At 40.7% G+C, this 17,013-nt stretch overlaps 1 protein-coding gene across 2 annotated transcripts; it reads right to left on the bottom strand.

Annotated features, from left to right (window-relative positions):
- Nucleotides 1-137: 137 nt before the first annotated feature.
- On the bottom strand, nt 138-16,992 carry LOC133474713 (mothers against decapentaplegic homolog 2). 2 transcript variants are annotated; one of them, XM_061766646.1, is made up of 11 exons: nt 16,801-16,992; nt 15,559-15,916; nt 12,559-12,648; nt 12,166-12,359; nt 7,704-7,838; nt 7,347-7,421; nt 6,941-6,994; nt 6,625-6,837; nt 6,330-6,467; nt 2,365-2,509; nt 138-2,060 (listed from the first exon to the last, which is right to left on the bottom strand). In XM_061766646.1, the coding sequence occupies exons 2-11, from the start codon at nt 15,792-15,794 to the stop codon at nt 1,937-1,939; spliced, it is 1,404 nt and encodes a 467-aa protein (XP_061622630.1). In that variant the 5' UTR covers nt 15,795-15,916; nt 16,801-16,992; the 3' UTR covers nt 138-1,936. The 2 variants fall into 2 exon arrangements, with proteins under 2 accessions (XP_061622630.1, XP_061622631.1); XM_061766647.1 differs by lacking the exon at nt 16,801-16,992 and adding an exon at nt 16,225-16,440.
- Nucleotides 16,993-17,013: the final 21 nt, after the last annotated feature.

Raw genomic sequence — 17,013 nt, 5'->3', positions numbered from 1 at the left:
ACATATGTGCAACTTTGATTCAGTTAGCGTCTAGCTTTTTGTACTTTTCAGGACTGCTCACTACGTTTTTAAAATGTCCAATATTGTTCTCACTACCACGGAAACCCTTACATCAAACTATAACGAGTAAACATGAGCCATGAGAATAAAAATCTTTATTATTAGTGTTTTATTAAGTCTGCATAATATGCCCCACGCCTGAGAAGCTTATGGTCAAGGGAAAAAACAAAACAAAAAACTAGAACCTGCTCTACTGCTAAAATTGCAACATCTACTGTATTGACTGCTTTGCAAAAAAAAAGTAACTGTTAAATACACACATACTGTACTATTATGTTTGTACGTATGGTCCACATCAGTTTTTGTAAGGTCTGTTTTCACATTCATATTTTCTAGGCCAGAGATAAAATGATGTAACACTGGATCCTCCTAACACATGGTTCATTTCCCCGAACCCAAATGTCACTAGGTACACTTAAAGTACAATCACTAGTGCCTCAAGGTGAACACATTTACATCAAGGGGGAGGGGGACATGTTAAACTTGCACCAGCAACATACTGACAGTAAGGGAAGAGCAAATAAGTGTTGTATTACTATTTTATAGACAGAACAAATACAAAACACTTAACATCAAATGTCCCATTGAGGGGGGGGGGGGGGGGACATTAGCACTTTTCATTAGGAAGAAAGAAAAGTGACCTCCCAACTTTCTGAAAGCCAATGATAGCTAGCTGACATTAAATCTTGACAAAGCACAAAAAGGCTACTATCATGGTCTTTGTGAAGAGCTAAAACAGCCAATGCCAAGTTGCAAATACTCCCCCCCCCCCCTGCAAATGGTAATTCCAGCTGAACCTTTTGGGCCAAATAAAGGAATGATCCAAGCCCTCCAGGTCAGTTTCGCTGACAGCTGTGTTTTTGAAAATAGTACTTTAATAGAAAGTGTGAATGACAGAACATTTTAACTAGATTTATATAGAAAAATACATGAGAATACAAAAAAGTAGCAAAACAATTGAGATATAGGCTAAAACCAATGATGAATACTCATTGATACCCTCAATTAATCCTGATGAGACTATTAAATGCCTCTCCTCAGAGAGTGTTGTGTCATGAAGACAAACGAAGCTCTCGCTAATAGCTGATACTTTCTGGTCCCTGCCCAGTGCACCCCTCAAAGCCTAGTTTGTAAACCAGGCTGTATGTTGGGATGCAAGTGAACTTCACCATGGACACAAATACTGCCATATAATGACAAAAAAATTAACAAACATACTGAGCTTTCAGTTTGTTTAGGGTTTTTGGATTTTTAAACCAACATTCCTATTTGTCAGTTAAGTAGTGTCTTATAACGACACAAGATTTAAAAAAAATAAAATAAAAATAAATGGGGGGGATTCAACTCTAGGGTACAGTGAGGTTGATTTCATTAAAATTTTATAAAAGTTCCATTCCACCACCACCTCCACTAAGCTACCTGAACCCTGACAAAACATGGGCAATATTTCTCCAAGAAATGAAAACATATGCTCAGAACAATTGAGGCGAGGGCAGGAGCAAAACTTTTAGCACACAAGCCACCATCAACTGAGAAGAAGAATCTGACATTTTTGGTAATTTCCCTACTTACTGGACAAAAACACTACATTTCATTTGTACCACAAATAGATCTAATGTTAATACATGATTTGGGGGAAAAGCAATTTAACAAGGTGCATGAGAAAGATGACTAACAAAGTGCCAAATTATTTACTGAAGTCTGTTTGTCTGTAGGGGTGTGTGTACGAGTGTTGTTTTGAAGTCTGTGGAGCAGTTTCACAAATACTATTAAATGGACAAAAATCATTCTGGTGGGACTTCCATGAATGGACTAAATTTTAGAACTGATCTTTAAAATTGTTTTCTTTTTGGGGAGTGTGGGATTCCACTGTTGTTTAGGACATACTGGAACAGCGTGCAGACGGGGAACCCATCTGAGTCAACACCTTGTCTAGCCACTGTAGAGGACCATTCAAATGCAACTCAATCCAGCATGGAGTGCTTGTGACAGTCTGTCTTCTGTAAAACAAAGAATCAAGAATGAATTGAACTGCAGTTCACCGTGTGGACATATGCATTCCAATTCTACAGCAAAAGTGAATATTTGTATTGCGATATTAAACTAGCAATACTATACAGACATACTCTCCTGTGTGGAAAACAGTGGCTTGAGTTACCAATGATGAGACATGTCCCTTGTAAGGTAAAATACACTGGGCTGGAAAAGCTAATATAACATGGTATACGGAAAACCATTGCAATTCACTAAATGTGTTCATTTCAACAGCTTCGTATTAACTGACGTATGAAGTGATATGACCACCTGTATTCTGCTCCCCAGCCTTTGACAAAGCTCATGCGGATAGTGCACATCCTAGTGAGTTGGTACACAGCTTCAAAGCCCTGGTTAACGGACTGGGCCAGCAGAGCTGCAAATTCCTGATTGTTAAAAATTTTTAAATTACAACCTAAGAAAAAAAGAGGTAAAGAAAAAAGATTAATGAGCAGGCAATTGACATGTGAAGAAATTATTTATATACTATATCTTTACTGATCTACTGATCTCTGTCACGAGATGGCAGATGGTACAATTAACCTGCAGATCTACCTGCTACTCATACAACAATAACAGAATAAAAAGGTCTAGAAATGTTTAAATCTCAATTTATGACTTATTTCTACACTTTGGGATTCATCCATCCATCCATTTTCAACACCGCTTATCCTGGATAGGGTCGCGGGACGCTGGAGTCTATCCCAGCTGACTTCGGGCGAAAGGCGGACTACACCCTAAACTGGTCGCCAGTCAGTCGCAGGGCACATATAGACATGGACAACCATTTGCAATCACATTCACACCGTCACTGAGTGGGAACTGAACCCACGCTGCCCGCAGCAAAGTCAGGCGAGTGTACCACTACACCATCAGTGACCTCTTTGGGATTCAGTTAAAGTACATGTAAGCCTGTTTTACTGCCACTTGTCCTATCTCCTCCCCCCCTCATCTCCTGCTTGGAGAGAGGGCAAGGTGACGTTGACAGAATCAGAGGCTGTCGCTATATGGATTCTGCACCGACCAACTGGGACAAGATCTGAGGTGGACCAGTTCCCCTGGAGTCATTGCCATGAATGATTCTGTTCAGACCTATCGGGCCAGGTCCTGAGGTAGAACCAAGGAAGGAGTTTACCCTGCGGTGCCTTTTCTAGCTAAATGGACTCTTATGCCATCTTAATGAACATTGTAGAGCATCTTGCCATTATAATGAACATTGTACAGCACCAGACTATGTGGTAAAAGTTGCCCAGTTGACAACCGTTGCAGCCTGGTCATCCTGGAGGGCGGATTTCTGCCTTGAGGACATATGCACTCCTTAAATTGTTTTGTAGGTTTTTCATGACCTAAAATGCCCAGTACAGTATTGTAAATATAGATTTAAAAAAAACTTTAAAATGTTTGAACGCTTCACATTTCATCCAAACTTAGCACCCGGTCTGCTTAGTCATGGTGACATTGTTGACGTACAGTACTCATCGTAGAGGCACAAGGAATTAAGTGTGCCTCCTAGTTCCACATCTGTTGCCAAAGGCGGACAGCTTGATAAAAAAAATTATACTGTACCAAAAATTGCATGTTCCAGACCAAAGACTTGTTTTGAAAGTTAACACCGCAGCCATGCCACTCTCTTTCTGCTCCATGTACAATAGACAACAGATATAACCATTGCCACATGGCTGCCATATCAATGCCCCACATTCAACATAGCCACCACATGTTGCATGGGAGGCACATCTTTTGGAATTGGATCTAGTAATATTGTATATCTGTGACCCGGACATACATTAGTCCCATTCTCTGCCTGCATTGCGCCACAGCGCCAGTAAACTACAGCAGCCAATCCTGGAACTAACAGACTTTGTCAACGGCATTTTAAGTGACATATGGAAACTAGTTTTGGAAACATTGTTCAGTCCTGACGGTCAGTCTTATCCGATATCCGTTATATCAGGGTAAGGTTGAACAAGGTTCCACTAAGGGTTCGCGCTGACCGTTCGCCACCTCGGCAATGGCTAACTGAAACAGGATGTGGCGAATCAAAGTTGCCTGCATCAAAACTTCGAAAGCCCTTCCTGATAAAAGTTAAAGTGAGCGCGCTCATTCTGCAGTGTGTGAACGGGGTTAATGGTTGTGTTCTTTCCCTCGCTTCATAAAATGCTTCAATCCGCCATCCAGCCGCTACTGGCTATAAGCAGTCAGGGTCACGAGCTTTTGCGGCTACTGGGAACAGCGCATCAGGAAAGACAAGACTCGATCCAGCTTGGTGCAGAACTGAAGCATGTATATTTATTACCACGACGTGCCTTTGAAGTGCTGATGGTCAATGTGTCCAGCAATTCAGATTAGTTCTCGCAACTAGCTAGCTGCTTTCTTCATTAATCCACGAGCTATTAAATAATCACACTTTGTTTGTCATGCCGAGATCCCAAAGATGTTCAATAGGATATAGATCAGGGCTCATAGAAGGGCACTTCAAAAGAATCCAATGTTTTGCTCTTAGCCCTTCTTGAGTGCTTTTAGTCGTGTGTTTTGAGTCACTCTCCTGTTGAAAGACCCATGACCTGTGAATGAGACTAAGCTTTTTTACAATGGGCAGCACATTTCTCTCTGTTGGACACATTGGACAGTCTTGAGAATTCATTGTACCCTGCATATGTTCAAAACACCCTGGGCCAGACGAAGCAAAGCAGCCCCAGAACATAAACAGAGCTTCCTCCATGTTTCACGCTAGGGACAGTGTAATTTTTTTGGTATGCTTCATTTTTGAGTCTGTGAACATAGAGCTGATGTGCCTTGCCAAAAAGTTACCGGTTTGTCTCATCTGTCCATAGTACATTCTCCCAGAAGCTTTGTAGCTTGTCAACATGCAGTTTTGAAAATTCCAGTCTGTCTTTTTTAAATGATTTATTTTCAACATTGGTGTCCTCCTTGGTCATCTCGCATGAAGTCCATTTTGGCTCAAACCACGACGGATGGTGCGATGTGACACTGACGTACCTTGACCTTGGAGTTCACCTTTAATTTCTTTGGATGTTGTTCTGGGCTCTACTGTTACCACTTATTATCAGTCGCTTCAATCTGTCATCAATGTTCCTCCTGCGGCCGCATCCAGGAGGGTTGGCTACATTCCTGTGGCTTTTAAATTTCTGAATAATATATGCAACTGTAGTCACAGAAACATCAAGCTACTTGGAGATGGTCTCATAACCTTTACCATGCTTGTCTATAATCTTTCTAATGTCCTGAGACAAGTCTCTCCTTCGCTTCCTCTGGTCCATGTTTAGTGTGGTACACACTATGTCACCAAACAGCACAGTTGATTACTTGTCACCCTTTAAATAGGCCGACCGACTGATTACAAGTTTGAAGACACCTGTGATGCGAATTTGAGGACACACCTTTGTTTGAACATGCCTCAATGGTCAAATTATTTTCAATCTTTTCTTGGGGTACCATCATTTTTGTCCAGGCCTATAATTCTGTTAAACCACAATTCAAAATTAATGTCTGATTTTCACTGGTTAACTTTCATTATATTTTTATTTATTATTACTTTTGTCAGATTCAAGTAGGGCTGCACGATATTTTGTTTGAGCATCATCGATGTACGTGCGCGTAATAGTCACATCGCAGAGCCTGCTGCGATGTTGGTGTTGTGTAATATATAGTGAATCAACGGTAATATTAAAAGTGACCAGCAGAAGAACCTGTTTGGACATGGTAACAGAAAGAATGTACAACTGCATTTCCTATTTCGGTCTTCAGAATGAAACTACTGTTTTTGAGATTGTAGTGTGAAAGCTGCATCTGGCTACCAGTGTGGACTGAATGGGTGGCAACAATGGGGAAATAAAATACCAGTATTTTGAGGGTAATAAATAGCCTGTCAGCAACATATTGAACCAAACAAAAAGAACTATGAACTAGTTTTTGGACCAGTTAACTTGGATAAAAATTTTGAATGACGACTAAAAACTGAACAAATTTATTTTTGGAACCAATACCATGCAGCCCTAGATGAAAGTAATTTCTGTGACCACTGTGTGTTTCATTAACAGAGGGGTACCAACAATTTTGCCCATGTGTGTACAAGTAAGATACAAACAGTCGACAAGTACAACTTCAACTTTCTTTAAATGTTGTCTTGCATTTTGACTAACATGGAAACTAAAGCCCATACTAAAACCTAGAAAATGGTAATAGGACAGAGTCAAACAGATTCAGCTTGTTACCTGGTGGAATTTTACACACTGTTGCTGGATGCCATCCATACCGCTGATTGCAGTTTGGACTCTGGACAAAGATGGCGCTATCACTCAGACACTCAGCGAACACTTCCCCACCAATGTAGTAGAGTCTAACTCCTCTTCCTGTATGTACAAAAACAAAAATAAAATTCTTATAAACTACAAAAGGGAAGAAAAACTAACATTTGATCTAAATTGGTAAAACAGTTTTAGTTTTCCAAACAAGGTGAAATAATTTGTCAGAAGATAATTGATTTCCGTGCCTGAAGCTGTGTCTTACCTATATGCCTTCGCGTCATCTCTACTGTGGCATTCCTGTTGACATTAGACAGCAAGCCCAAGCAGAATCGCTCAGAGTTTGAGGGGTCTGTAAACCCGTCTACAGTCAACGAGGGCTGTGAGGCGTGGAATGTCTCCCCTACACGTTGGTTGAGCTCATAGTAGGCTATTGAGCACCAAAAGGCTGGTTCTGAGTAAGTCACCGGTTGCAGGTCTGTAGAGCGATAAGAGAGTCCAATGCTCCTCATAATGTTCAGATGACACACATAAATTAGACATATTGATAGAGATCCACCTTAGCTGATAAATTGTCTTACCCATACTGTGATTGACAGGTGACAGAGTGCTGGGAGACATCTCTGCTGGAGAACCTGGCAAAATGAAATTTAAAGCTTGGTTCCACACAAGCAATCACCAGCAACAGACCAGTTCTGAGATTTGTGATGAAAAAGTTGACTGTTTAAGTGCTAAGTAAACTCAGGAGAATCTAAATTTACATTGACAACGGAAAAAAACAATAAAATGACGAAGGTACAGTGCTGTACAAGATGACATCAAATGGGTTCTTATTTGGGCTATAAAAATTACATATAATTATTATGGTTGTATTTTTTTGTAATCTGCTTAATTACTTTTTTTTAGCATCCAAATGAGGTGAAATAGATGAGTTAAGAAATTGTTCAAAGAAAGTAAGTGGTGTCTTAAAACCAGAGTCTGTGGTACCTGTATCCATGCTTTGATTCATCTGTTGATCACTGGCCTCCCCATCCTCACTGATGTAGCCAGGTGGAGGTGTTTCTGTTCAATTGTTGGGATGACAGCCAATTACATGACATTTAGAGAACTAGGAAAAAGTCATGCGCTCTTATTCTACAAAATTATGTGTATTAAAAATAAAGATACATTTACTTTAATTGGTTTAGAAGGTACTGCATTTGAATTGAAAGCTGACATTTGTAATTCTCTAAACATCCATTTAGATCATATAACATTCGATTAAAAAGGGGCATCTAGGGGTCGTGTTTGCTTTATTTATTTATTTTTAAACACAAAATAAAAACGATACACCAGTAACTTCACCTGGTATATAGTTATTTGGAGGATCAATTCCCGCAGGAAAGTTTGTGTTCTCAGGTATGGAATGAGTGTAGTCATCCAGAGGCGGCAGCTCTGTCAGAATTTCAGAGTGTCTTGGCACAAGAACTGGAGGCAGAACTGTGGGAATAGTAAAGTTAGAGTTCAGTCAGTCTCTGCATTCAGCATCTTCAAATGTACTAGTTTTCGTTTTAACATATGATTTTAAAGTAATTTTACTCTTGTAAAAAAAAATAAAAATAAAGAACACTATGCTCACATACAAATGCAATAAGGACCATGAGTACCGCTGACAGTAAATTAGAGTGAACCAAAGCAAAGTACTTCAGGTTATGGCATGGCATGCATAGGTTTGACACGATTCAGTATCCAGTGGAAAAAAATAAATAAATTGCACAAACAGAAAAAGATTATATATTTCATTCTGTGGGGTGAGACTATGGAAGTTTCAGTGAGGGATGAAAATAGTGCACAAACCAATCAAAAACTAAACACAAAAATAACATTTTCAAGGGATAAAGAGATGAAACGGGGGTGGGAGACAGTCACTAACTAGGTGTTCACAGGAGTGTTGTTCACAATCATTTCTTTGTTTGTTTACTATTACTTGGTACTTTGTGTTTTTGTTGGCTATATTGTCTATGTGGATTTATAATGATGTTATATATATATATATATATATATATATATAATATCTTATTATCACTATTATTACTATTATAATTATTATCATTAGTGTTATCACTGAAGCAGAATAGATTTATTAACAGAATATGGAAAAGGGGTGGGATTTAATACATCTAGACTTCTCACTCCTTTCTGACCATGGAAAATGGTTAAGTGTTTCATTGTTGCTTGTTTGTTGTTTTTATTCTTGTTTTAATGTTCAATATAAACATTCAAAACAAATAAAAAGTGAGAACACATATAATGCCTCTTCTGTGCAAGAGCCAAAGAAATACATTGTCAAGCATTCATCTAAAAATCCAGCTTTTAAGTGCTGTGCTTGAACAAATACAGTCCCCTCCAAACGTATTGGAACAGCGAGGTCAAATCCTTTGTTTTTGTTGTATACTGAATACATTTGGGTTTCAGACCAAGATGAATAAGACACAAAAGTTCAGAATTTCAGCTTTTATCTCATGGTATTTACATGATTTACATCAGTTATTGCAAGTAAGGGTTATGCCACCAAATAATAAATGTTATTCATTTAAGGTTAATTAATGCAGCCCTATGGGGGGCACAAGCCAGTGCAAACTGTAGGCCGGTCCCAAGCCCGGATAAATGCAGAGGGTTGCGTCAGGAAGGGCATCCGGCCTAAAACTTTGCCAAACAAATATGAGCGTTCATCCAAAGAATTCCATACCGGAAAGAATACTATTAGGAGTTGATGAATGAGGAAAATGAGAGAGAGAAGGGAGAGTAGAAGAGGCAAGTGTGGTGTACCAGGAAGTGGCAAGGATTAGTAAGGGGGAAGTTAGAAAGGCATTAAAGAGGATGAAAAATGGAAAGGCAGTTGGTCCTGATGACACTCCTGTGGAGGTATGGAAGCATCTAGGAGAGGTGGCTGTGGAGGTTTTGACCAGCTTGCTCAAAAGAATTCTAGCGCGTGAGAAGATGCCTAAGGAATGGAGGAAAAGTGTGCTAGTGCCCATTTTTAAGAACAAGCGTGATGTGCAGAGCTGTGGGAACTGTAGAGGAATAAAGTTGATGAGCCACACAATGAAGTTATGGGAAAGAGTAGTGGAGGCTAGACTCAGGACAAAAGTGAGTATTTACGAGCAACAGTATGGTTTCATGCCTAGAAAGAGTACCACAGATGCATTATTTGCTTTGAGGATGTTGATGGAAAAGTACAGAAGGAGCTACATTGTGTCTTTGTAGATCTAGAGAAAGCCTATGACAGAGTACCCAGAGAGGAACTGTGGTACTGCATGCGGAAGTCTGAAGTGGCAGAGAACTATGTTAGAATAATACAGGACATGTACGAGGGCAGCAGAACAGTGGTGAGGTGTGCTGTAGGTGTGACAAGATGAATTTAAGGTGGAGGTGGGACTGCATCAAGGATCAGCCCTAAGCCCCTTCCTGTTTGCAGTGGTGATGGATAGGCTGACAGATGAGGTTAGACTGGAATCCCTGTGGACCATGATGTTTGCAGATGACATTGTGATCTGCAGTGAAAGCAGGGAGCAGGTGGAGGAACAGTTAGAAAGATGGAGGCATGCACTGGAAAGCAAGATTAGACGGAGTAAGAAAGAATATATGTGCATGAATGAGAGGGGTGGTGGGGGAAGAGTGAGGCTCCGGGGAGAAGAGATAGCAAGGGTGGAGGACTTTAAATACTTTGGGTCAACCGTCCAGAGCAATGGTGAGTGTGGTCAGGAAGTGAAGAAACAGGTCAAAGCAGATTGGAAGGGGTGGAGGAAGGTGTCAGGTGTGTTCTGTGACAGAAGAGTTTCTGCTAGGATGAAGGGCAAAGTTTATAAAACGGTGGTGAGGCCAGCCATGATATACGGATTAGAGACAGTGGCACTGAAGAGACAACAGGAAGCAGAGCTGGAGGTGGCCGAAATGAAGATGTTGGGGTTCGCTCTCGGAGTGACCAGGTTGGATAAAATTAGAAATGAGCTCATCAGAGGGACAGCCAAGGTTTGATGTTTTGGAGACAAAGTTAGAGAGAGCAGACTTCGATGGTTTGGACACATCGAGAGGAGAAATAGTGAGTATATTGGTAGAAAGATGATGAGGATGGAGCTGCCAGGCAAGAGCGCTAGAGGAATACCAAAAAGAAGGTTGATGGATGTCGTGAGGGAAGACATGAGGGCAGTTGGTGTTGGAGAGGAGGATGCAGGAGATGGCTTACATGGAAAAGGATGACGCGGTGTGGCGAACCCTAAAGGGACAAGCCGAAAGGAAAAGAAAGAAAGATAAATTTAAGGTTAATTGAATAATGTTTGGTCCAATACTTTTGCTCACTTGAAAAGTGGGTACCTTCAAACAAAAGGTACTCTGTCCTTAGCTGTTTAACACATCTAGATGTAAATACCATGAATTAAAAGCTGGAATTCTGAACTTTTGTCTCATATTCATCGTTTGATCTAAAACCCACATCTTCAGTATACAACAAAAACAAAGTCAATTGACCTTGCCGTTCCAATACTTTTGGAGGAGACTGTAGATTGCCTAATGTAAGCGCAGACTTATTATCAACAATCAAGTTGGAACATTGATATTCTCCACAGAAATTTAGTTGGGCCTTTGAAACTAGAAATTTGAAAGCTAAAATAAAATCTTCTTGGGAAAAGCAACACTTGCAGGCACTCCATATAAATGAAAACTAAGACCAGCAGCGTGGGGAGCAAAAAGATAAAAGTAATTGTGTAGCCTGAGTATTTACCAACAGTATCCACTGGAAAATCTTAGAACAAAATTAATGTTTACCTATTAACTTTAAAGTAGTTACTTCTACACAACCATTTGATGTGTAAATATTACAGCTGTAGACAAAAAACTATTTTATTGTTATAATTTTTTTACACAAGCAAGAAACTTGCTTGTTTAACAAAACTCACATATTACAATCTGAGCAATGTCTGCACCTGATTGTCTAGACCAGGTGTCTCCAACAAGCCACCAGGCCATTTCCGTCAAATGCGAAGGTGTCAAAAAAAATACAATAGCAAACCTTTAATTCGTCACATTATAAAAATGTATCTAAATTCCAATCAAAATCACATGTCCCGCTCCCTCCCAAGATTAAACGATTATTTGTCAACTGTTAATCAGACATTTATGCTGTCATTGGAGCGGTGGGAGGAGCGGGTGGTGGGGGGCGGCGTAGCAGGCCCAATCAGTGACCATTTTAGCTCGGCTAAGCTACTAACAATGGAAACAGCAGAGTGCAATTGAGCCACTAAGCGGCCAAATAAATAAATACATTTCCTCAAAGATTGGAAACAGACTTTACTTTTGTTTCACAAACGTGAGTGACGCGTGTGTGCGTGCGGGATTTATGGTGCGAGTCTGCTAGTCAGTAAAATATGCAGCGTGGAATGGGATTTTAACCAAAGCAACTTCTCTCAGAACTTTGCAGCAGGAAATATTTTTGTGATATAGCATTGGTGAATTTCATTTTAGTTTTTTTAAACATATTAGTCCTGTATTACTATTGTGTTCTGTGCAAAAGCATATTCACAAATTAGAAATAATAACAAATGTTACCAAACATAAATAGCTCTCTAGCACTTTCACTGCTCACAGAAGATAAAAGGTTGGAGACCCACAATTCAAGGATTAATTATAAAATGTTAAAGTAAATTAATTAGAAAAAGAAAAAAAAAAAATCTTTGAAAACACAAGGGGAAATAAGGTGAAGAAATTAAATGAACAAAATGTTTTGTGTACATTACATGTGATAGAAATGAATTATATAAAGCCATCTTACCTGGGGTCTCTACCCTCTGATAATGGTATGGGTTGATGCAGACCTCATCTTTCTTGGGGTGAAAGGCATACTCACAGGCCTCGATAGCACGCAGTTCATGGTGGCTGTGAAGGTCTGGCCAACGCCACAAACGGCAATAGATAACATGGGGAAGCCCCTTCCTGTGGGAGACCTGCAAGCGGCCATCAAGGGATCTAAATCGAGGGCAAATGGCAAAGGGATGACAAATGCACAAGATGGAAACAAGAGAAGAAGGGAAATTAATACAAGATCAGTGGTTATGATATTGAAACTAAAGGCGTTTTCATTGGCTATCATCTCATATATGGCAATAATTATTACATGGCAAAGATACATACAGTGTCATAGTCATTGAGTGTTGAGAATGGTCACCTTGTTTGGTCAGAATAGCTGTAAAGGCCTGATGTATCCCACTGTTCTATCGTATTTGGTGTACTCAGTCCCCATATTTCTGAGCAATTGCTGTGCATGAAGAAAGCAAAAAGCAAATGATTAACTTATTTATTTATTTAAGCTTTAGTTATCCAAGAAAGGCAACCCAGTATATACACAACCTACTTTTGCATACATCTAATATGAACTCCATTGGACATAAAGCAGTTTATAATTCAACGTGCATGAAAAAAAGTAGCACTAAAACTTAATCAGGTCTACATATATTGGGACATTGACACAATTCTCATCTTTTTGGTTCTATGGTAAATTTACACTGCACTGCACTTATATAGCGCTTCATCGACACCATCACAGTGCCCATTCACACACAGTCATACACCAAAGGGCGGCTGCTGCCACGTAAGGTGCTGCCAGGCCCACTGGGCGCAAATTAAGGCCTCTTTATACTCCCACGCTCGTGCGGCCAACAATGCCCGCATTGCATCACTTGACCGACGCATTGGCCCGCGCGGCCCCTTTGCGTCACTTGACGCGCACACGGCAAAAAATTTTGCTGCGCGTAGAATGCCGTGGAGATCATCTCTCGTGATTGGTCCGTTTTAGTCACATGCTGTGATGGCGTACTTAGCCTTCCTCTCGGTTCCACATACCACCTACGCCGCCACCGCCTTGATCGATTTTGCAGCATAATTAAACGTGTCATCTCGGTCCATTTCTTCTAGCAGACACTGTTCCACGGGCACCATTGTTGTTGCTTTGTTCCTTGTTACGGAAAGGAAAGTGAAAACTGCTACCGGAAATGGCCAAAAAAATGCAGAGGAAACTCTACCCTGTGGCATCCTAGCAAATACCAGCCGTAGCGACACCCCCGACTTGGAGGAGAACTGCAGTACATTTTCAAAACTGCGGGAGTGGGTTGCACTCGAGTATAAAGGCAAACTGCGTGCGGGATACCCACAGTGACGTCAGCGCGGTCACCGCCCGCGTGAGTATAAAGAGGCCTTTAGGTTTAGGGTAAGATGTGCTTTAACTGCAGACTTTCAGCTTTAATGAGTGTTTTTACATCCAAATCAGGTCAGCTGTGTAGTTTTTATAACTCCTACTTTTTAAGGGACCAAAAGAGGTACAAATTAACAATCATAAATCCAAGTTTGAGTTTTTAATACTTGGGTGCAAATATTTTGCAGTCAATTAAAGCTTGAAGTCTGGAACCCATTGGCATCACCAGATGCTGCATTTCATTCCTTCCTCTCTTCCAGGCCTCGACTTCAAGTGTGTTCAGTTCCTGCTTGCTCTTGGGGCATTTTCTCTTCAGTTTTGTCTTCAGCAAGTGAAACACATGCTCAATCGTATTTAGGTCAGGTTATTGACTTGGCCATTGTATAACATTCGGCTTCTTTGCCTTAAAAAAATATTTGGTTGCTTTGGAGTATGCTTTGGGTCATTGTCCACTTGCATTGTAGCGCTGTCCAATGGGTTCTGAAGCATTTGGCTGAATATGAGCAGATAATATTGCCCAAAACAGTTCAGAATGCACCCTGTTGCTCTTGTCATGTTTCATATCATCAATAAATACAAGAGAACCGGTTCCATTGACAATCATATTGTACATGCCCATGCTATGACAGTAGCACCACCATGCTTCATTGATGAGGTGGTATGTTTTGGATCATGAGCCGTTTCTTTCAGTCTCTGTACTCTTCTCTTCCTATCACTCGAGAACAAGTTGATCTTTTCCTCATCTGTCCATAGGACGTTGTCCTACAACTGTAAAGTCTTACTTTGATGTTGTTTAGCAAACTCTAATCTGGCCTTCCTGTTTTTGAGGCTCAACGATGGCTTCAATCTTGCGGTGAACACTGTATTCACTCTGTTGAAGTCTTGCCTTGATTTGTCTTTGACACACCTACGCCCCTCCTGGAGAGTATTCTTGAGCTGGGCAGCTTTTGTGAAGGTTTATTTTTTTTCACAAAGGAAATAATTCTTCATTCAACCACCACAGATTTTTTCTGTGGTCTTCTGGTGTTGCTGAGCTCACAGATTATTTTTTTCAACTGGTTGGCGATCAGTTCAGGGTGTCCCCCACCTCTCACCAAGAGTCAGCTGGAGGCTTCAAGCATGCCCGTGACCTTAGTAAGGATAAACGGTACAGAAAATGGTTGGATGGAGGGAAGAATGTTCCAAACAGTTGATTTGGCCCAACCTAAAGTTTAGGGTCTCTATTGTTGGCTTGTTTCACTGATAGTGACAGCTCTTCGGCTCTCATATTGAGAGTTGACAGCAACAAATTTAAAATATAAATAGCACACTTGAAATTAACTTGTGACCTTTTATGTACTCCTTGTAAATGGGATGATGAGGGAATAACACAAACCTGGCCATGGAACAGCTGAGCAGCCAATTGTCCCATTACTTTTGGTCCATTAAAAGTGGGAGGTACATATACAAATTGTAATTTCTACATGGTTCACCTGATTTGGATGTAAATACTCTCAAATAAAAGCTGAACCTCCCCAGTTAAAGCGCATCTTGTTAATTTCATTTAAAATCCATTGCGGTGGTGTTAAGAGCCAACAAGATGACAATTGTGTTAATGTCACAATATTTATGGACCCGAATGTATTTTAGAGAGTTACCATAATATCTGTCACGAGTGGCAATGTCCTAATCTTGTATTTTGTGGTTATTTGTAGTAAGCACACATTCTAAAACAAGAGACGTTCATTCACATTAAGGCAGTCACTGTATTTCTACAAAGATAACAGTGAGGTCTCAAACAATTCTCAGGCGATAACCCATGTGTTATCTAGAGACATACAAACATCTGAACTGGTCTTTGCCAGCCTATCAGTGTTCCCATTGAACAAAAGTCTGGTCATCAAGGCTGCAAGCTGATACAAGGAACGTCTCTAAACTAAGTCTTTTACATATTTTTTTTAATGTTGGCTGCAAATAATCACATGCCTGTTATTATACCTGGGGATGGTGACACACTTGGTGTTGCAGTTCTGCGTGGTAATAGCTTTCTCCATCTCATCTAGCTGCCCTGTCTTCTTGAGCTTCTTCACTAAACTCTTCACAGCCTTCTCGCACCATTTCTCCTCCTGGCCATTCTGTTCACCACCACCCGCTCCACCTGGTCCGTTGGTTGACTTCTTCCAGCCCAAAAGCCTCTTCACCACAGGAGGAGTAAATGGCAAGATGGATGACATCTTGGCTGGACAATCCAGACGTCTCCAGAGGACTCAGTACACAAGACGAGGGACCTCTTGCTACACTTAGGGCCCCTTCTCGGTGGAGCCCCCTCCAAACCAGTCAGGAGATGAAGCCAGATCTATTTTTAGGATACACAGAAGCTCATGTCATTAAGTAAATAATTATTAATACACAGAAAGCATAACTGCTCTCAACGCTGGCTCGTCGATAACACTGCAGAACTGCGAGCTTACACTTAAATTTGAGGTACTACAAAGTTAGCTCACGGCGCGTGCCTCAAACCGTCACAATCCCGACTCACTACAACGCATTATGGATTATTAACCATGCAGATGAGTGCTTACAAATAAAATGTGTACAACGAGAGTCATTTGATACAACGAGCACCTCCAGTAATAACACTTTAATAGGCCAACAGTTAGCTACCTGGTTGGGGGAGGCTCCTTGCCTTAAAGCACAACATTAAGCTCGACGCTAGCACCAATTGTGAAATGTTTTCCCCTTAGATACAAGGGGAAAACCGACGAATAAGCGAAGACTAAACTAAGCTATTAGTGAAGCATTTTGCGTGGAGACTGGCTTCTGGCTCGGTGAGCTAATATTAGCATAACTGTAGGCTAGCTGCCAGCTTGTTATCAAAAATCCTTTTGTTGTCATCCACGGGGGGAGAAAAGAAAAAAAGAAAAAAAAAATCTATGCGCAACAGTCCACTGCGCTTATACTACCTAAAGTCAATTTAGGAACTCATTTTAATTCAAACACACTCGTTAATATAAAACGTCGTTTCATAGGTAGTACGATCAAGTTTTAATTCTGGCCAACCATGAAATGTTTGACTTTAGCTGATATAGAGAAAAGGTTCCAAAATCTATTAGCATCAAGAAAGAACTGTTGCAAACTAGGCTTTGGATTCCGCTGGCTAGCGAAGCTATAGCCCCCACACAAAACAGCATCCTTTAAAGTCGGGGGGGGGGAAAACAGCGAAAGCGTTGCAATACTCACCAAGTATGAAACTCCAACGTCCCGCAGCAATAGAAAGACGGGAGACGATCAAATAAACAAATTTGAAGAATATGACACCGCCGCTGAATTTGACGAAGCTTGACGGCTTTTCTTAAGTTGCTACCAGTGCGAGGCGAACCGAACCGAATTAGCCATGTTAGGTAGACCGGAAGAGGACAACACATGCGATTGGTACACAAGAGCCTATAAACC

This window comes from Phyllopteryx taeniolatus, chromosome 3 (genome assembly GCF_024500385.1).
Source record: "Phyllopteryx taeniolatus isolate TA_2022b chromosome 3, UOR_Ptae_1.2, whole genome shotgun sequence".
Classification (NCBI taxonomy): Eukaryota; Metazoa; Chordata; class Actinopteri; order Syngnathiformes; family Syngnathidae; genus Phyllopteryx; species Phyllopteryx taeniolatus.
The sequence above is the reverse complement of the archived record's forward strand: the minus strand, read 5'-3'. Positions and strand labels throughout refer to the sequence as shown.

Coding starts and splice junctions, on each gene's coding strand:
- LOC133474713 (XM_061766646.1), bottom strand. CDS start 15,794: ATGTCATCCATCTTGCCATTTACTCCTCCTGTGGTGAAGAGGCTTTTG. Junction 7,839..12,165: donor TCAGAGGGTAGAGACCCCAG/GTAAGATGGCTT, acceptor CTATTCCCACAG/TTCTGCCTCCAGTTCTTGTG. Junction 2,061..2,364: donor GGCTGGGGAGCAGAATACAG/GTGGTCATATCA, acceptor TTTGTTTTACAG/AAGACAGACTGTCACAAGCA.